At 48.7% G+C, this 21,615-nt stretch overlaps 1 protein-coding gene across 1 annotated transcript; it reads left to right on the top strand.

Annotated features, from left to right (window-relative positions):
• The first annotated feature begins 2,326 nt into the window (after window positions 1-2,326).
• Window positions 2,327-5,565, top strand: LOC136471054 (benzoate O-methyltransferase-like). Its single transcript, XM_066468793.1, has 4 exons — window positions 2,327-2,451; window positions 2,875-3,282; window positions 4,553-4,825; window positions 4,925-5,565. Exons 1-4 carry the CDS (start codon window positions 2,377-2,379, stop codon window positions 5,282-5,284), a joined length of 1,116 nt encoding a protein of 371 aa, XP_066324890.1. The 5' UTR covers window positions 2,327-2,376; the 3' UTR covers window positions 5,285-5,565.
• The last annotated feature ends 16,050 nt before the right edge of the window (window positions 5,566-21,615 follow it).

Genomic DNA, 21,615 nt, shown 5'->3' with positions numbered 1-21,615 from the left:
TGTGCGGGTCTTCTGCCTGCTGGTAGGGTGAGTCACCATCAGGGGCTGATCCCGTCGTCGTCCGTGACATCATTATTAGGGGCTGATTACGTGCGTGCAACATGGTAACGAAAGCTCATCAAGCTGCTGTCTGAACCATCAACTGATGTGCAAAAAAAAAAAAAAAAACTGATGAGTGCAAAAACAAGTCGCAAAACATTTTTCCCCTTCCGTTACATTCTCTTCCATTTGATTGCACGAGTAGCAACAATAAAACACATCAAGCTGCTGTCTAAACCCAAGAATAGATGACTAAACTTGCCACGGCCATGCATACGGTTTATTATTACCGATAAGCACGAGATTATACTGGCAATGTGAAGCTGATGGAATATATAACCACCACACCGCACCATATAGTCGTTGACCGGCACATGCATACGTGTGGAAGCAACAACCAAGCAACGGCCAAGCACTTACGAGGATCGAAATCGCAGTCAGAAATAACACGGCGCAACGCGAGTGTGTGTGTGTGTATATATATATATATATATATATATATATATATATATATATATATATATATATATATATATATATATATATATATATATATATATATATATATATATATATATATATATATATATAGGGAGAGGCTATTCAGCAGCTGGCTACAAAATAAGTTATTCTGTAGCCACCTCTATTTACCATAATTTTATATACTAATTTACCATAATGTCAATACATATTTACGATAGTTGGGTTACTATAACACATGGGAATATTTACCATAACGTTATAGTAAACCACTTAGTAAGGAGTTACTGTAAATCTCGTAAATTAACATAGTAATTATCGTAACTCAAAGTGGCTACAGAATAAGTTATTCTGCAGCCAGCTATAGGATAGTAGTTCTATATATATATATATATATATATATATATATATATATATATATATATATATATATATATATATATATATATACACACACACACACACACCTGTAGCTGGCTACAAAATAACTTATTCTGTAGCCACTTTAAGTTACGATAATTACTATGTTAATTTACGAGATTATAGTAACTCCTTACTAAGTGGTTTACTATAACATTACGGTAAATATCCTCAAGTGTTACAGTAATTCAACCATCGTAAATATGTATTGATATTATCGTAAATTAGTATGTAAAATCATCGTAAATGGAGGGGTGGCTACAGAACTTATTTTGTAGCTGGCTACTGAATATACTCATATATATATATATATATATATATATATATATATATATATATATATATATATATATATATATATATATATATATATAGACACACACACGCTTCCACACACATATATATCTACAACAGATTAACCTCACATGCAGCGCTTCCACACATGTTGCACGCACATAATCAGCCCCTAATAATGATGTCACGGACGACGACGGGATCAGCCCCTGATGGTGACTCACCATACCAGCAGGCAGAAGACCCCGCAGCGGCACGAGGCCCTCGTGATGGAGCCGCAGCACACACGCGGCGCACGAGGCCCTCGTGATGGAGCCGACTCACCGTACCCGCAGGCAGAAGACCCACGAGGCCCTCGTGATGGAGCCGCACTGAATCCATATCAACACATCGCCAGAGACAGCACCGTCCCATTATACGTCGCAAAGCGCACAGCTACTGAAGTAGGACGGCACACGACAGTGTGTTCTCGATGCGCGGTAAAGCAGAGACAGTAATGCCATTGCCGTGCGGGCCCCGACGTCGATGTCAAGATATGTGGCGCTGAGCTCGACCCCGACATCTGTGGTGCCGATCTATTCTGGCGTTGAGGTACCGGCCACGTCAACACCACCTACGATGCCATGCTGTGCTCGACCAGACATCTCGAAGTTAAGATCTGTGGCGCCGAGACGTGTTACCTCGGTGTTATAAGTTCTAGCGCCGATCCCTAGATAAAGATGAGTTTATGTCTCTCTAAATGTAAAAAATTTTCAAAAAAAAAAAGTCAAATTGTAAAAAAATTGGGGGTGATGCGCGTCGGCACCACCTACTAGCTACAAGCGGTCACATCGCAGCACGAGAGGGTGACACGAACGGCCACCGGGGACTCGTCTGGCCGGCCGGCGGTGTGCAGTTTTGGTTTTTCCTACACTTCACTGTGTTTTGATGGGAAAGTATATCTACTTTTGTATTTTTTTTTTCTGCAATGTTTATCTTTGATGAGAGGATAAGATCATTTGACGAAACGGCCTCATTATGTACAAGTCCCCTACTACCTAGAGCACTATAAATTGTACCTCGCAGAGATGGTATTGGGACAACTAATTTGATACTGCTAGTGAAGCAAGTTAGTATAATCCCAAGCCCCTCATAGAAATAGAAATGGATATAAGATATGATTTTCATATGGCTGAAGGGGAAGGAGAATGGAGCTACTCCAAGAATTCTAGGCGTCCAGTGATTATTCTATCCCTTTTCCTAAGATACAACTATATTTTATGTAACATGCATTTCTCATGTTGCATATGCACCAAGTTTGTAAGCAATGATATGCTGGTATTGTTAGTTTTAACCATTGCAACAATCATATATTGTCTTCTATGGATTTGAAACGTATATAAAATTAGTCTTCTTTTCTTAAAGCATATAGAACATTAGTTAAGTCCATGTTTTGTTTCCGATTGCTGCTATCCCTTTGATAATTGTCAAATCTATCATATTAATCATGTGTGATTCTAGATGAAAGTTAAATACCATCCATTGACCTTATCCAATAACTTACTGCAAATATCAATTTGGTTTCATTGTTCTTCTTACGATGGAAGGATGGGAGACCCATATATCACCTAATGATTTCTTCTTCTTTGTGGATTTTATTAGGAAATATATTTACGTGAGACCAGGCCAGTGGTTGAGAATGCCATAAAAGAAGTGTACACAACTCTTCACTCCAAAACTATGATCATTGGCGACCTAGGATGCGCTGCAGGACCAAACACATTGCTCTTCATCTCTAGTGTTATAAGCACCATTGTTGAGCTGTGTAAATCTAGTGGAGATGATTATGTGGAACTTCAATTCTTCTTGAATGACCTTCCTGGCAACGACTTTAACGAACTATTTCGGTTAATTGAGAAGTTCAAAAGGCCAAATATAACGGGTGAAAGGGCGCATCTACCACCTTTGTACTATATTCACGGGTCACCGGAATCCTATTACAACAGGCTTTTTCCCCGTGAAAGTGTCCACCTATTCCACTCTTCATACGGTCTTCATTGGCGCTCCCAGGTATTTGGATCACTGATTAAATTGGTTATTTATCAATGTTAAGAAAGGGTTTTGCTATGGTACTCTAGTTACTTATTATGAGATGTTAAGAGCTCAAATAAATCACAAACCTTGATTTTTTGGTAGATGTAATAATTATATAATTAAAATAATTACAATACAAGAAAAAAAAGAAAACTATCTAACTTAAGCCTGCGATTTACTTCCTTACATATCTCTCTCGCATGGAAGGCAAGCAGAAACACCAGACATACCTATTGTACCCGATAATCTTTAGTTTTGTTATAGGTTGAGATTTACAGATTACCGATTTAAAACTGAAATTCTTCCTATAATTCTATATTTGAGTTTTCACTTAAGCTATTTAAGACCCAACGCCCCCCCCCCCCCCCCCCACCCAAAAAAAAAGAAAAAACCATGTATGCATGGCTCAAAAACTAGTATTTTGTCATATGTGGTCAAGTGAAATCCAAGTTTCCTTAATAAATGGCCTCAAAATTAGGTTTTATTCTGAAAATAAATTTAAAACATTGGAAACATAGCCCAAATTTGATGACACGTGTCTATTAATTCCAAAATAGAGCCTAATTTTTAGCATGCGTTTTGTTAAGAAAAAATGAGTTTTACTCGAGCATGTATGCTAAAAAATGATATGACAAAGTATTTCCCAAACCATGAACTTGGATGGTTTTTTGGACTTCTGAGAAACATTTTTTAGGCCAAACAAGTTAACCAGAAACTGAAAACAGCTATATAGTGATTTATGAAAATTCTTACTTTTCTTTTATTAAGATAAAATTATATTACAAGTGCACAACTTTACCAGAGGTCTTTTTCTCCAGAAGAATGATTTTTGAAAGTAGCTACATTGTATATTTTGTTTATTCGGCGCATACCAGGCATACCTTTTGTTTGATCATGCAAAAGTGAATTCGAAAATAATGTCACGTTCAGTCCACTAAAAATTATATGTTCAGACAATCACGTATGAGACCTTACATCTATTAATAGATCTAATTATGTATGTGGTCGATCGTTTTCTATCACATATGCCTACTTCCAAAAATAAAAATACATAAATATATATTTTTATTCTATTATTACCTCCTAGGGGGTAATACGTAGTAATCAACATTTAAATCAACGGTTCAAAGCTACTTGGGAGTATTGTAGCAACCCCTTAGTTATTACATATCTTCCATGATGTATCCATCTTCTTGCTGTTCTCTTAACATGTCTATCATAATGTTCTGAAATGATATCTATGTAGGAACCTGAGGGCCTAGAGGCGTGGAGAAAAACTTATCTAAATGAAGACAACATTTACATTACAAAGACCACGACACCTTTTGTGGTGAAACAATTCCAAAAGCAGTTCCATAAGGACTTCTCCCTCTTCTTGAAGCTGCGCCATGAAGAACTTGTGCATGGAGGGCAAATGGTCCTTATATTTCTTGGGAGGAAGAATGAGGATGTATACAATGGTGATCTCAATCAACTTTTTGCATTGGTTGCAAGAGCGTTACAGTCTCTTGTTTTGAAGGTAGTTGTTAATTTATGTAAATTATTGCATTGTTGTATTTTGACTCATTTTCACTTTGTGGAGGAAGTCATGAAGTTAAAAGAATTGTGATCATAACAGGGCCTCGTGGACAAGGAAAAGCTAGAATCTTTCAATCTACCAGTCTACGGGCCGTCAGTTGGAGAAGTGAAAGAACTAGTCATGCAAAGCCATTTATTCAACATGGATCTAATCAAACAATTTGAGATGAATTGGGATCCTTTCGATGATTCAGAAGGTGATGATGTTGAGGATACTGCCCGTAGTAGCATGAATATTGCTAAGTTGATCAGACCCGCACTAAAGTCTTTAATTGTTCGCCATTTCGGAGAAACCATAATTGACACATGGTTTACCGAGTTCAGGTCTCTTGTTGCTGAGCACCTTGAAAAGGAGAAGACCAAGTTCACCACCATCATCATGTCCTTGAAGAAAGAATAATATAGATCCATATGGGTGTTGTTTCTCAAATTTCTTTTACTCAAATACCAAGTATATGTATATGTATATGTATATGTATATGTATATGTATATGTATATGTATATGTATATGTATATGTATATGTATATGTATATGTATATGTATATGTATATGTATATGTATATGTATATGTATATGTATATGTATAATCCTTTGTACTCCTAGGGTGTAGCTACTCCCATTTGTGTATCTCAATATTTAGGGTGTATATGAGCCAATAAAGTGTATGTACACGCAATATAAGATTATACTAGACCATTTGGGATAGTATGTATGCAATATATGAAAGTATACATAGAGTATGTGGTTATACTTATTTTATATACTACAATAATTGTATTGTAATATATATAGCATTATTACTATATAGTATCTACGTACTAAACAATATTCAGTACCCATCGTCCCCGTAGTCAGCCCCACCCCTCCGGTTCAGGCTCCTAGGCCCGGCCTAATTTTTTTTTTTTCGATGAGCGCCAAGCAACCTGACTTCGGAGCTGTATCACCGGCTCACCGCTCCCTACACCCATGTTTTTTTGGCAGTTCTATTGATTCCAATCCACTCAGATCTTGCCCGCTTGGCATATGCTCCGTCCCTAACCTCACCGGCATTGCCCCCTCGCCCGTCGCCCTACCAGTGCCACTCCCCATCCCTCCGACACATCGCGCTGCTTCGCATCGTCGTCCTCAACCACGATGAAGACACCGCCAGCCGCACCTTTAACAGAACTGATCAATGAAATAAGAAGTGCTCATAACTACTGATCAAGGGATGAAATGAAACATACTTACATACAATTACATGATCTGCACACGGCCGCCAGACCTTGCCATATTGCTGGATCCGCCCTAGTGCCGACGAGCGCAGGGAGGAAGTGACCTTCCACCTCGCCACCGCCGCTCGCGTGCGTGGCGGGCTCCCACATCTCCGTGGGACTCCCCTTGCATCGAATCCCCGTGTGACAACATCAACGGGAGCTGAACGCAGTCGCTCTCCTTTCTTCCATCGACGCAGGTCGGTGTAGCACCTTCTCCCTTGGGCCGCTGGTCTGTGGGCCATGTAGCGTACGTGCATGTGTGACCTAGGAGAGCAGGGAAGAGACTTCGAGCCGACTCGCGCGCGCCGCGAGCATGGAGAGCAGCGTCTGGGCGGGCCCGTGGATCGAGAAACCCTAACGCGCATCGCGCGCCTGCTAGCGGCGAGGGGGCCACGCCCGGCTCCTCGGCTAATCGCTGGTCGACAACGAAAAGAAAGGATCGTTGCATTCGTTATCCTGCAAGAGTGTTCCGCCAATAGCTGCTCGACAACGGAAAGAAGCTACAGAGCTCATCAATCCAAGGCTGCAGGACAATGAAAACGAGACACTGTTGGTGTTAGCGTTGGCGAGCGATCCAACGGTCCAGGACTCAGGCTGTTTGGTTTTCCCTCGCTAAGCTTTAGTAGCTAAAGCATGGATTAAACTTTAGACATTGGGTGTTTGGTTTGGGTGACTAAAGAGGCTTTTTAGTCCGTCAGGGTATTTGACTCCAAAGTAACTAAAAGTTGAGGTAGCCTGACTAAAATGTGAGGTTTAGTCCCAATTAGCAATTCCTTGGTGACTAGTTGGCTAAATACCCATTTAATCCTATTTAGTCATAGTGTTTGGGTAAAATATAACTAAATGGGATAAAAATTAGCCAGCTAAACTTTAGCAGCCCAAACCAAACACCCTCAGTTAACCGTACACCACTGCCACAAGATCGTGCCAAGGAGAAAATCAGTTGTGTAGCATTAAAAGATTACGTCCTTGTAAAATACCATCGAAAGATTGGACTGTAAACTGAAAGTACCGTTTCATTGAAATAGGATGACGGAGTTGTTATGCTGGACAATTGTACTCCCAAACGTAGTGTGTTTCTCATCTACTGCTTGTACTCATCACCAACAACATGCTGCTTCCTCTCTGATGAAACCAAGGCCATAGCCCACTGAAAGTACCGCATCGGCCTGTTCGCTTGATCGTTTCTATGGCTTATAAGCCAGCTGATGTTGTTTTATTATGAGAGAAAAACACTATATCATGGCTGATAAGCATGGCTGATACGATCAAGCGAATAGGATCGGGCCAGCAGCAACAAGATTAGATAGCGGCCCCATCGACGACCATGTCCAGGTAAGGTTTCCTTCGCGGCACGTTAGTTGTGCGTCTGCTACAACGCGTTTTGGCAGCCATGACCACATTTCTCTGCCTCGCCACGTTGCTGCCTACCACACCGGCACTAATATTACAATCGGCGTCGACATTAGCCACGGCCTCCCTGCTCGCCTTGCTAGAGGGGGCGAGGTGTCCCATGACCCAAGACATCCCTCTATCAGGCAAGGCAGGCAAAGCAACAAGTGATCGTTTGTTTGATCACATACACAAGTAGCTGAATTTTTAGACAAAGTTCTATCGTGTAGGTGGGGCTGAGACTTAAGATCGAGCAGCAGTCAGAAGTAGAAGACGACTATGTTGCTGTCGCACTTTTGTTCAGCCCTCCCTGAAAATTTTTCTGGATCCGCCGCTAATACAAGGAGGGATCGGCATGCAGTACAACCAGTCGCTGAATGAAAACGAGACACTGTTGGTGTTAGCGTTGGCGAGCGATCCAACGGTCCAGGACTCAGGCTGTTTGGTTTTCCCTCGCTAAGCTTTAGTAGCTAAACCATGGATTAAACTTTAGTCACTGGGTATTTAGTTTGGGTGACTAAAGAGGCCTTTTAGTCCGTCCGGGTATTTGACTCCAAAGTAACTAAAATGTGAGGCAGCCTGACTAAAAGGTGAGGTTTAGTCCCAATTAGCAATTCCTGGGTGACTAGTTGGCTAAATGCTCATTTAGTCCTATTTAGTCATAGTGTTTGGGTAAAATATGACTAAATGAGACTAAAATTAGCTAGCTAAACTTTAGCAGCCCAAACCAAACACCCTCAGTTAACCGTATACCACCGCCACAAGATCGTGCCAAGGGAAAAAATTGGTTGTGTAGCATTAAAAGATTACGTTAAGGTAAAATACCATCGAAAGATTGAACTGTAAATTGAAAGTACCATTCCGTTGAAATAGGACGACGGAGCTGTTATGCTGGACAATAGTACTCCCAGGCGTAGTGTGTTTCTCATCTGCTGCTTCTACTCATCACCAACAACCTGCTGCTTCCTCTCTGATGAAACCAAAGCCATAGCCCACTGAAAGTACCGCATCGGCATGTTCGCTTGATCATTTTTGTGGCTTATAAGCCGGCTTATGCTGTTTTATTATGAGAGAAAAATACTGTATTATGGCTGATACGATCAAGCGAACAGGATCTCCAGCAGCAACAAGATTAGATAGCGGCCCCATTGACGACCATGTCCAGGTAAGGTATCCTTCGCGCCGCGTTAGCTGTGCGTCTGCTACAACGCGTTTTGGCAGCCACGACCGCATTTCTCCGCCTCGCCACGTTGCTACCTACCATGCCGGCATCGACATTAGCCACGGCCTCCCTGCTCGCCTTGCTAGAGGGGGCGAGGTGTCCCACGACCCATGACATCCCCCTATCAGGCAAGGCAGGCAATGCAACAAGTGATCGTTTGTTCGAACACATACACAAGCAGCTCGATTGATGGGGACGACAGTGCGCAGTGGCGGATTCAACGGTGGGGCGGGGGGGGGGGGAGGGGGGCTCAAGCCCCCCTATCGATACCGGAGCCCTGGAGCCCTCTGGAGCCACCTGAATTTTTAGGCAAAGTTCTATCGTGTAGGTGGGACTGAGACTTAAGATCGAGCAGCAGTCGGAGGTAGAAGACGACTATGTTGCTGTCACACTTTTGTTCAGTCCTCCCTAAAATTTTTCTTGGATCCGCCGCTGATACAAGGAGGGATCGGCATGCAGTACAACCAGTCGCTGAATGAAACTTACCCGTGTCTCATCCAACCATTGTTGGCTTCTTTCTGGCTCGAGACGCACAATGTCGAGATGATGATTGATGCCTCTTCTTCTCGTCATCCTCGTCTTCGTCTTTGCTCACCTCATATGCTGGCACCACTACCAGAAACAATAGCTATAGCAGTACAACCAGTCGCTGAATGAAACTTACCCGTGTCTCATCCAACCATTGTTGGCTTCTTCCTGGCTCGAGACGCACAATGTCGAGATGATGATTGATGCCTCTTCTTCTCGTCATCCTCGTCTTCATCTTTGCTCACCTCATATGCTGGCACCACTACCAGAAACAGTAGCTATAGCAACATGGCAAAGCCAAAAAACACTCGGCAAAGGATTTGCCGAATGTAACACTCGGCAAACAGCACACGGCGTACATAGTGACGGTAAAAATTTATTTACCGAGTGTTTTTTATCGGCATTCGACAAGGACGTTGCCGAGTGCTGAAACCGACGCTCGGCAAAAAAAAGTAACGTGACAGCGTGGAGACGGTCACGGCGTGTTTGCCGAGTGTCTAATGGCCTCGGCACTCGGCAAACATGACCTTGTTTACCGAGTGCCCCAGCCCTGACACTCGGCAAATAATGCATGTTTGCCGAGTGTCCTGGCCCAGACACTCGGCAAATAAACCATGTTTGCCGAGTGTCACATCCCAGACACTCGGCAAAGACTAGCCATTCCAGACCTAGCTTTTGGTCTCTTTGCCGAGTGTCACAGCACAGAAACTCGACAAAGAAGCCATTTTAGCCCCAGAATGCACAGATTTTTGCCACGTGTCCACTTTGTCAAGTGTATTTTTCATGGCACTCGATAAATAGCCCTTTTGCCGGGTGTAACACTCAGCAAAGCTACCACATATAACTAGTTTATTTGGTTCGGTCACAGCCACATATCACATTCAAATAAACATCACATCCATCATAGATAGTTCACAATAGGCATCACAGGCAGTTCATATAGATATATGGACCACATCACAGATGCAAATAAACTTCACAATCACAAATGCAGATAAACTTCAGAATCACAAGTACATAGTTCCCAGTCGCTCTCCAAGCTCATCAAGAATGCAAATAAACTATGACCACTGTGACCACTGTCGGTCATAAGGCTCATTAGATGCCGTGGATTGATTCTACACAAAGGAGAAGAGATAAATCATTAACAGTGATTGAGAACGAAACATACAAGTATTAGAAATAAACTAGCAACTAGAAAAAGTGTTTAATTCTGCGGAAACTAAAAGTAGCTAAGTTACAGTGATTGAGAACGAAACAGTGATTACAAGGTTAACTACAAACTAGAAATAAACTAGAAATTAGAAACTATAAACATACGCACATCACAAAGGAGAAAAGATTGATTCTGCATAAACTAGAAACGGTGATTATAAGGTTGTGAAGTGACTCACATTGCCTGAAATAGTATTTAGAGCAGGTTGAGGAGGAGGGACTGGCATCGGTGGCGGAGGTTGACCGATTGCAGTGTAAACACCCATCATATATTCAAACATCTACAGCCGCTCTGCCTCCATCCTCTACCGCTCTGCCTCCATCTTCGCCTCTAGCTCCTCCCAGCGCCTCATTTCTTGTTCCAGCTAAGCCTATAATATTTCATCCCAATGTTACAATGCAATGCAAAAGTATATAAAAATCAATGAACGATGAATAAAATAGAAATAACCTAGAGTGCGTTCATCTGGAACCGTGTAGAGTCCAGCCGTGGGCATATCGCTAGGCTGGAACTCATGCTCCATGCTCGAATCTGGGAGAGAGTGGGAGTACTGGCCGTGTCGATTGTGCCATCGCCAATCCAGAACTGGCGATGCTTCTTGCCTCCTCCCGCCCTCATGACCACTTCTCTATCAAGGTCATGGGTGCTCGGATCGTACTCTGGGCCATGGACCGTCCTTACCATCGATGTGTATCCATTGAGGCGGCTGTGGATGGACTCGTTGCTGTACGCCGAGGGTGGGTCCTCCGGGTTGTCGGCGACGTCGGTTGTCGCCTTGCCCTTGTGGGCCAAAGCATATGCCATGAACTAGGAGCAAGGCTCGCCACCATGTGCCACCGACTGCAAAAAAAAGCAATTTGATTAGAAATTATGTAGAATTGAGCGTTAGAATAAACAAATGAATTCACGAACCCATCTAGCCGTGTATTCTGAGAGGTTGAGGTTGCCTTGATGGTGTGGTGCACCCGACATCAGCAAACGCTGCTCCCGACAAGCATTGTGATTCTTCTCCCACGCAGGGTCGCACCACCTGTCTACCATCCAGGCCCAGCACTACAGATCGTAGGCGCACCACCACGGAGGCACCTACATCATCAAGTATATGACATATAAGAAGATGAAATTAAGCGTAATTAATCTCAGAAAAAATAAGTATTAAAGTTCTATATTTACCATTAGGTATTGTTCCGGGGTCAACCTTATGGTTCTTGCTGCACTTTTAGGGAGCCTCACTGTCGATGCAGAAAGTGACCAACACATAAATATTTATAGTTTTGCTGTACATTGTGATCGGAGGTGGCCTAGCACTCAATGACACAGGGTTTATACTGGTTTAGGCAACGTGCCCTACGTCCAGTTTGAGTCGGTCAGTGACTTTATTCCTGAGCCCAGGTGCTCGAAGTTTGTTGTGGGTTACAAACGGAAGGGAGAAAGATGGGGGGTACAAGAGGTCTAGTCGGACTCTGGTCTAAAGGGCCGAGAGTGATGGGAGCTTCGCTATGTGCTAAGTGTTCGAGCGTGTGCTCTGTGTAGCTTTAGAGTGTCTAAAGCTACAGAGGGTGAATCAATATAAGTGAACTGAGGAGTCTATCTGTTGGGAGAGAGCGCATCCCCTTTTATAGATGAAGGGGACGACTTTACAAGCAAGAGAGAGAGAGAGTACGCATGCTAATAAGTCTTGTTGCCCACGCCGTTGGGTACAAGATGATGGTAGGCGCCCATAACACTGTTGTTGTCAGACGCATGTGGGAGGTTTTACCGTATTCACCATTATGGTAGATGACGGTGCCCACAACACTGTTGATGTCCATAGGCATGTGGGGGAGCATCACCGTGTTTGTTTGGTACGGGAGTTGATGGCGCCTACAACACTGTAAGGCAAATATCAGTGCCTACAACACTGCTTGGGTTCTGACATGGCAGGAAGGTTGTATGGTACCCTTCTGACATGCCCTGTTGGTACTGTCCTACAGATGTACAGGGTACGGTCCTCGGTATTGCTGTTGACTTGAGTGCCCTGCCTTACTTTCTCCGTCCATTTCCTGGTCCTCACTGAGCGGGCGTCCCCGGTCGGTTGCTCCTAGTCGGCTCTGATTGCGCCAGTCAGAGAGGAGCTATAAGCAGGGGTTTAGCGCAACCCTGGTTGGAGACGCAGGTTGGAGTCAGAAGTGATGTTTGGCCAGGCCTTCCGATCGGAGAGGCTGTTCGAAGGTGGGCCAGAGTCGGAAGCGAGTGCTTGTTCCTCTTTGGCCAGGCCTTTCGGTCGGAGAGGCGGGCTAGAGTCGGAAGGGAGCGTTGTTCCTCCTTAGCGAGGCCTTCCAATCGAAGATTGGATCGCCCTTCTGGCCTGTCGTTTAGGTATTTGGGCTGGCCCTAGAGTTGCGTGTCATTTGCAATGTCATCTGCTAGGCCAAGCCATTGCTGGGAAGCCAGTCCATGAGGGACCTCGGGTTTATGAACCCGACAGGAGCCCCCGAGCCCCCGGGCGATTCGGGTGTAATCGTCTAGGGGGTTTTTTGTGTTGCCAGCGGGGGAAGTTTTGTTTCGTCAGCGGGTGCACGTGAGCGCACCCGCGGGTGTAGCCCCTGAGCCCCCGGGTGATTCTAACAGAATCGCCTAGGGGTTTTTGTCAGCGGGCGTGAGTGTGTGCATTTTGGTGGGCGTAGCCTCCCTTTTCTAGTTTCTGGCCCATCGTTTCTAGGAGCGTGGTCCCAGGCATTTGGTTGTGGCCGAGGGACTAGGCGAGACGGAGTTTTGTCTACCAGGGCGTCGGGCGTGTTGAGGGTTTTGGGTGAATCAGAGTCACAGATATAGGGATCAGGCGAGTCGGAGTCGCTAACCATGGCGTCGAGCGTGCCGACGGTTTTGGGTGAATCAAGGTCATGGATCTAGGGATCTGGTGAGTCGGAGTCGCTAACCAAGGCATCAGGCGTGCTGAGGGATTGGGTGAGACGGACTTGTGGATCTAGGCATCGGGCGTGCCGGGGGATCAGGAGAGTCGGAGTCGCGGATCTAGGCATCGGGCGTACCATGGGACCAGGCGAGTCGGAGTCACAGACCCAGGCATAGTCGAGGTGTTTGGGTGTCTTGAGCCCCTGAGCCTCATTGGGCTTTGGTAGGGGCCAGTTGAGTTTTATGCATTACCCCATCCACGGTTTCTCGCAACCGGAGGGTCTGAGCTAACATCGCTTGCCTCGATGGCTCGAGTGACGCGCTCGGTGAGCTCGCTAATGGGCATGTTTGAGTGAAGTTCGGGTCCATTGTTCATGATAGGGTCGGCATAGCCCTCATGTCGCACTCCACTGCTCCTTAACCTGCAACCCGACAGATGCCTGGGTTGTTCTGGAGACTGACCCGGGTGGCCCGCTGGCCTCCCCTTGATGGTGATTCTGTGGGTTTGGTAGGAGGTTAGGATCGAATGAGAAGGTTGAGACGACCCTGTCTACTTTGGGGCAGACTGGGTGAGGGCCGCTCGGGGCTCATCTGTGTTTTCTTCCCTGGCTTTATTTGACACGAGGCGGCCTCGAGCCCTTCGTGGGCCGGCCTTCGAACCCCATTCAGTCATTGCTCATGTTGAATGAGGCAACTACCACTTCGTGACGCAACACGGAGTATTGTGATGCATTTAACTGCATATGTGATGCTTTTGGATGTATGGAATGAATGAATGCGTGCATGGATGAATGAATGTTCATATAAAGAAAGAGTGGGGGTTTGGTAATGTTACCTTGATGACTCAAGTGACGGGGTTCGAGGAGCTCCTATCGGATATGTCCGACCAGGATCCACGCTCGTTGTTTGTGACAGAGTCAGCATGGCCCACATGGGGCGTCTCTCTACTCCTTACCTATCTCTTGGCGTTCGCCTGAGCCGTCTGATCGACTCAGGAAGCCCGTTGGTCTCTCCTGGCGGAGATCCTATCATTTGGGCCTTTCCAAGTCCCGCCTAGGAAGGCGGAGGGCCGCCTGCGCACAGTGGCGCCTTCTTTCTTGCGCCTGGCATGTGGTAGTGGTGGACCATACCTAGGCCACGTCCCCTCTGACCAGGCGCTGTTCTATCAGGCAGGGTGCATCTCATCGGTCAGGGCGCGTCCCATCCGCATTGAATGGGGGAAGAGAGGGTTTTTTGCCCTCCATCATTTCGCATTTCCCCAATTGTTGCGCCTTTCCCAACCACTGTGTCTCTTTCTTTAAGTAGGGGAAGGGAGAGGGCTTCTGTTCCGTTCCTTCGCCTATTCCTCATCTACCGTCTCTTCTTCTTCTTCCTTCTCTCTAAGAGCGTTTAAGTGCCGTGGCGGTTCCTAGAAGAGAAAAGGGGAGAGCGAGGGAGAGGAGAAAATTCACAGATCCATTCGTGAACCTAGAGCATAATGTCGAGCTAGAGGTCATCCGTCATGAGGGAGTTAGTGCTGACTGCCTTTGCCGAGAAGGGGTTTCTATCGCCGAAGGAGGTGGCGCACTAGAGGGCTCCTGTGGGGGAGGATTTCCCACAACCTCGGGCCAGCGAGGTTGTTTCCTTCATCGCCTTTCATGAGCGTTGGTTAGGATACCCTACGCACTAGTTCCTGTGTGGGCTCCTCAATGAGTGGGGCCTAGAGCTATAGCACCTCAATCCGACTGGGGTGCTGCATATCACCGGCTTCGTCACTATGTGCGAGGCCTTCCTTGAGATGGAGCCACACGTGGACTTCTTCCGGTGGATGTTCTTCGGGCGAGCTTTGTTAGAGGGAAAGCCACACATGATTGCGTCGGTGGGGGGTTTCGCACTGCAGAAGAAACCGAGCGTGTCGGGCTCATACCCCATGTACACCCCCTATGATTCCAATCGGGGGTGGCACGGGGAATGGTTCTACATTAGGAACCTGGTGCAGGCATCGTTCCTGCCTTTCACTGGCAGGAGGCCAGAGAGGCAGGATAGCTGATCGTGGGGCCCCGCCAGCCGGTAGAAGAAGAAGGTGGAGATTATCGAGGTGGAGCTCTAGAAGCTCATGCAGCGCGGCCTTGATGGGGTGCGGGTGTTCCACACCCTCTTCCATCGTCGGGTCGCTCTGCTGGCGGAGAGAACACGGCCGATGTGGAAGTACAACGACCCAATGGACCCCGATCGTGCAACGCCAGAGGAGCTGTCGAACAACGAGGCCTAGAGTTGCATTGACCGGGTGCTGCAGCTGAGGCCTAAAGAGACCCTCGATGGAAAGCCCGGACCGCTCAATACCATGATGGTGTCTAAACTGGTATGCTCCCCTCTCCTTACTCCATGTTCTTTTCCCCTTTTGCTTCTCTCTTGTCCTGACTTTGAGTCGTCCGTTCCGTAGGGACTTGGGGTTTACAAGTCTCGGTCGCACATTTCGAAGGGGCCAGAGGGCGCGGCTTGGCAAGCCACCCTAAAGGAGGCGGTGGTTGAGAGGAATAAGAAGAAAGCTGAGGAGGCTTAGCGGAAGCATAAGAAGGAGATGGAGATCGCCCGGTGTGTGCAGGCTAGGGGAAATAGGAGCAACGTCGAGTTAAAGCTCGAGTTGGAGGACCCCATAGAGGTGGGGGATGACATGATCTTCTCCAAGGAGGAGGAGGAAGGCTGGGAGGTCGTTGCGACCTCGGTGGAGCATCATGATCCTGTGGCCGCGTTCGCTGGCGGTGAGTAGGAGGCAGAGAGGCGCGGCGATGTTCCTACATCGAGGAAGCGTGTTGCAAGCGTAGATGCCATCAGTGAATGGGAGGTGAAGCGGACGTGGTCACCACGCCCTTCTGAGGCATCTCCGGCCTTGTCCCCACCTACTGTAGGCATGGCAGAGCAAGCCAGGTGGTCAGAGGATAGGGTTTGCACCCGCGCGTCGTCGGGGTCGACGCCAGCGTGCGACCCACAATGGGAGGATGCCCCGCCAGCTGCTCTAGTCGGCATGCCCTGAGCCAAAGGTCATGATGATTTGCAGGCTGAGCAGGAGCCGATTGGGTCGACTCCCCCCGGTTGAAGTGAGGGGGCGTGGGTCGTAGCCCGGGAGTGGTCCTCGCTCGGTGGGCCCATTGATGTCAGATTGGGGCTTCAGAGCCCTACCGCTTCCGTCCCAGTATGCCTTCTTTGTTTCTTTTCGATCTCGCTGTTGAGTTTTTTGGAGTGTGGCTGACCTATACTTTTTTTACAGCGGTCGGATGCTGACGGGGCTGAGTATCGCCCCAACTCCCATGTGGGAGGATTGGAGGCCCACCTTGCAGCGCGCTGTGGCGAGCTGTGGGGTGAGTAGGGTGGTGGCGGTGGGTCCTCCCCTTTCGAGGGTAGCGCCCCCTGAGTCGGTCGCCAGTACAGTGGTAGTTGCAGCGATGGTGTTGGTAGTGATCCCGGTGGTGATGGTGGTGGCCATGTCGAAGGTAACACTTGCAGCCCCTCCTCTACCGACTGCGGTAGAAGAGGAGAGGGAGACCAGGCTCCCTGCCTCGCTAGATGGAGGGCCACACGGCTCACCCTCCCGGTCGAAGCTGGAGGTGCCGAGGGGAGACGCGGTCGAGCCAGAGCCAGAACGCCTACCGGTGGCCCGTGAAATTGAGGTAGTGGAGATCCCTTCTGACGGTGAAGCAGATGATGAGGTGGAGCCGTCGACACCATCGTGGGAGCTGGCGGTGGTCGAATCGTCAGCTGGGCCTTCCAGTGGGCTTGGAGCCATCGACCTGGTGTGGTCCTACCCCAAGGACCTGAGGAAGGTTTGGTTCATCCTTCAGGGTGAGCAGGAGGATCAGCTTTGGGACATGCTTAGAGGGAGAGGATTCGCCATGGAGTCCGATCTCACCCAACTATCGGTGAAGCTTGAGGAGGCCCAGGAGCAGGTTAGGTTCATCCAGCGGGTGGTGACGGTCGACCTGCCCCGCGTCGTAGAGGTGAGTTTTCTATGTTCGTCCTTGACCCCTTGGTCTTTCGTTGGTTGCCTTAGCATGCTTGCTTCTCATTTCTGTAGGGTCTGGAGGAGATGTCGAGCCATAAGTCTCATTTCCTCTGGATAGAGCATGCCTGGGTCGCTGAGCTCGAGTGTGAGCTAGAGTCCGCCCACCATGAGTCCCAAGACTAGGCAGCGGAGGTGACTAGGGTGTGGTGGCGAAGTTGCTCACTGTGGAGCGGGCGACCGCTACCGAGTGAGGGCTTGAGGCGGCGAAGGTCCGCCAGATGGAGAATGAGGCAATGCTATAGAAGTCCCTGGTAGACACTGAGGTGGCTCTCCAAAGTTCCCTAGAGACCCTAGAGATAGAGCGAAAGGCTTGGTCGGAGGCCGACTAGGAAGTGCTCGTGCTTTGGGGCCAGGTGATGGGGATGGAGGAGGCAAACGCCCGGCTATGCGAGCATGTGACTCGGTAGAAGGAGGGATTCTCCATCCTCGAGAACACCCGCCTTGGTTCATACCTTTTCTATTTTTTCGACATGTTGGTTTCTTCCTTTAGCTTGCTATTGAGCTTGTCGCCCTCTTTCTAGATCTAGGTGGAAAGGTGGAGTCATTGGAGCGGGACCTAGAGACGGCCAAGGCGACAATTGGCTAGAATGCAGAGGCGCTGGCCAAGTCCCTTGAAGAGCGACGTGCTCTGGAGGGGGAACTTGACTAGATACGTAATGTTGCCTAGCTCGTCATCTTGGAGGTCTTCAAGTCGGCGCCAAGTACCAGCGCGCCCGCCATTCGGCTGGCGGAGGTTCCGGATGAGGTTTGGGCCCTCATCACCGATGGGCTGTTGTACAGGACGTCGGGGGTGTTGACTTCGGTGGCAACATACCACCTAGACCTGGACTTTGCCACCATCTGCAGCAGGTATGCCAACGGCTAGAGCGCGGAGGACATCCACTCGCTCAGGGAGAGCTTGTTGCCACATGCAAAGTTGGTGGCCGAGCAAGTCTCCGCGTAGTGGGTGATGGATGCTCGATGTGTGGACATGGCCGAAGGCGCGCGTCAGGAGGACATTGCCTAGCCTACAGATGGCATGGAGCTTGGGATGGAAGCAGACGTCGCCCCACCTTTGACTGAGTCGAACGTTGCCCAGTCGAAGGACGAGCAGCCCTACCCTTATCGGTTGAGCCGGTAGCCGATGCCGCCGGGGAGCCGCAGTAGAGTTTTTAGAGTAGAAATACTTTAGCAGATGTAAAAGATAATGTAGTGGGGGAGCCCCCCTGTGTGAAGTGCTTTTGTGTATTCATGAATACAATAACTTTATTTTTTGTGATGGAACTACTTCATCTGGGGAAGCTTGTCTCGTCCGTTCCTTATTTTTACCTTAGCATAACTTTGTTTTTTATTCTTTTCTTTTTCACACCTGCCCGTTCGCACCATAGGCTGCAACCTTAAGAGCCTAGGCATGGCCCATGAGGCTCAACTGCTCGTAACCGTAGGTAGAGGCGGGGTGCGACCAGTCGGAATACTTAAAGCAAAGTTACGTGAGGTAATTAAATGAATGGACTACTCTTTCATTCAGGAAAAAGTGTATTTATCATATGATAGTAAAAAGAGAGGTGGCATTGCACCCCTGTGGAGCCCCCGAGCGACCCAAGCCAAAAGTGTTTGGGTAAGGGTGCTTTATAGGAGCAAACGTTAAGTAAAAAATGGTAAGACTGAATTTTAGGGGAAGAAACGACGTAGTTGTTTGCTGTTCCAAGTGTTGGTGAGAACGTCACCATTGTCGTCCTTCAGTCGGTAGGCACTCGGTTGAATTTTAGTCATCCATATCCTTGCACACCACGTCCCCTTTCTTGGCTGCTGCCTCCTTGCCTGTAGCAGAAAGCGCTTGAGGAGCTCGCAGTCCTTGTAGAGGTGTTTGACGGGGTAGGCATGGTTGGTGCACAGGCTCTCCATGAGCTTGTTGAAGTGGTCCAGGAGGCCCTACTGGGGCTGCTTGCCTGTGTGATCAGCCACGGCGACCAACGCGGAGTTGACTAGTGGGCGACGATCTTTCTTGCTCTTTTTGCCCCTCTACATGGAGGGGCCCTCGTTCTGATCCTCGCACTTGACCTTGCCTTGGTTCCGGCCTCCGTTGAAGACCGCTCCGACCACCTCCTCACCGGAGGCGTGGTTTGTGGCGACGTCAAGCAGGTCATGGGTGGTACGGGGCTTCAGGCAGCCGAGCTTGTGGATTAGGGACTCGTAGGTTGTCCCAGAGAGGAATGCGCTGATGACGTCCGCGTTGACGACATTAGGGAGGGAGTTGCATCTTTTGGAGAACCTGCGGATGTAATCCCACAAGGGCTCGCTGGGCTCCTACTGGCAGCTCTTGAGATCCTAGGAGTTCTCAGGGCGGACATACGTCCCCTAGAAGTTCCCAACGAAGACCCTCTTGAGGTCTGCCTAGTTGCGGATGCTGTCGCGCGGGAGGAATTTGAGCCAAGCTCGAACATGTTCCCCTACGTAGATAGGGAGGTACTGAATGATGAAGTGGTCATCATCCCCTCCACCAGCCCGGTAGGCGAGCCAAAAGTCTTTAAGCCATATACCGGGGTTCATCTCCCTGGTATACTTGGTGATGTTGGTAGGCGGTTGGAAGCACTGTGGAAACGGTGCTCTCTAGATGTGTCGGCCAAAGGCCCATGGTCCTAGGCCATCCGGGCTAGGACTCTAGTTGTCCGGCCAGCGACCGCGCCTAGGGCATGTTTCACCACTCCCCACGATGGTCCGGCCAAGGTCTGTGTCGCCTGCCCTCACTGCCACTCAATGGACATCATCATCATGCTGGGACCGACGCCGGTTGTTGATGACGCTGTGAGCATCTTGGTTTGGCCTAAGCCGCTCACGCACAGGCAGTCGATGCGGAGCGGGCGCCAGGTCAGACTATGGTGCAGTTGTGGCCTCCTGCGCCGCGCTTGGTGGCCGTAGCGGTGAGCGGATGGAGCGATTCGTCTGGTGTGTCCCCACTCCCCTGGTGGGGAGAGAGGCCATGAGTTGGTGTCGCGATATGGAGCTCTCCGCCTGTTGAACGGCGGCGGTTTCCACCAGTGTCTGCAGGTTCTGGTGGATCGCCTATTGAACCGGCAGAAGCATTGCCACTGCGGGGATGTTCTAGCCAGCCCGAGTGAACTCTTAGGGATTGTCCCCTCGTCAATGATGTTGCACTGGACCTGGCGGGCGTGACCCCGGGCGCCGCCCGCTGGGTTATGCGCATGGGGCACAGCGTGGTGCGCCGAGTGCGCCAACGTAGGTGGCGGCTGGTTCTGCCACCGTTGTTGTAGCTCCTCGCCATGCTTTTGTGCGGGCGCGAGGGCCCCCGCACGAGGGTCCAGAGGGTGTGAGTCTGCAAGGACTCTGCTACCACCGGCGACTGTCTCGGAGCATCCGCCATTATGCACTCCTGGGACGGGCGGTGGCTAGGTGCCACGTCGCCGATGCTGGAGCCGTCGCTCTCGATATCGTCATCCATGAGGTCGAGGAAATAGGTGGGAGCATAGCTCGCCATCCCCACGAATTCGGATGTGAGAGGGGACGGCGCCAGCATACTTCAGAGCCCCCGGGCGTACGCGTCCGCGGGGGATGCAAGGCCATAGGGGAACCGATCGCATTGCGATCACGGCAGGGACAACAGGGTCCCTCTGGAGAATCGAGGAAAGACAGTAAAGAGTGAGTAAATAACAGTACATACATAACTCATAGTGGGGTTTGAGCAGAGCGTTTGCTCGGAATGAAGCGTAGGCGCCTTGTCGTCGAAGTCATTGGGTGTCCTGGAGCCGACGGAGGGCGCCCCTCCGACAGGCGCCAGAATGGATGCCTCCTCGTGGAGGTGTAGTACGCCGAGCCAGTCGGCGATGAAGTCCAGGCTTCCGAAGAGGAAGGCCTGGGACGGCTTAAAGATGGGTGGAGCCCACATCCCAATAGGTGGGAGTGTAGGAAAATCCAGCCAGCCGAAGCTAGTCGTATCGCTCGAGCCCGCCATGGCAAAGATGGCAGAAAAGTGGGCCATCCGATGACCAAAAGTGTGAACGTACAACGTCTTCTCCACGGACGGCGCCAACTGTTGGTGCAAAGAGTGACCAACACGTAAATATTTATAGTTTTGATGTACGTTGTGATCGGAGGTGGCCTAGCACTCAATGACACAGGGTTTATACTGGTTCAGGCAATATGCCCTACGTCCAGTTTGAGTTGGTCAGTGACTTTATTCCTTAGCC

The sequence above is a fragment of the Miscanthus floridulus genome, chromosome 8 (assembly GCF_019320115.1).
Source record: "Miscanthus floridulus cultivar M001 chromosome 8, ASM1932011v1, whole genome shotgun sequence".
Lineage (NCBI taxonomy): Eukaryota > Viridiplantae > Streptophyta > Magnoliopsida > Poales > Poaceae > Miscanthus > Miscanthus floridulus.
This window is presented reverse-complemented; position numbering and strand designations above follow the sequence as displayed.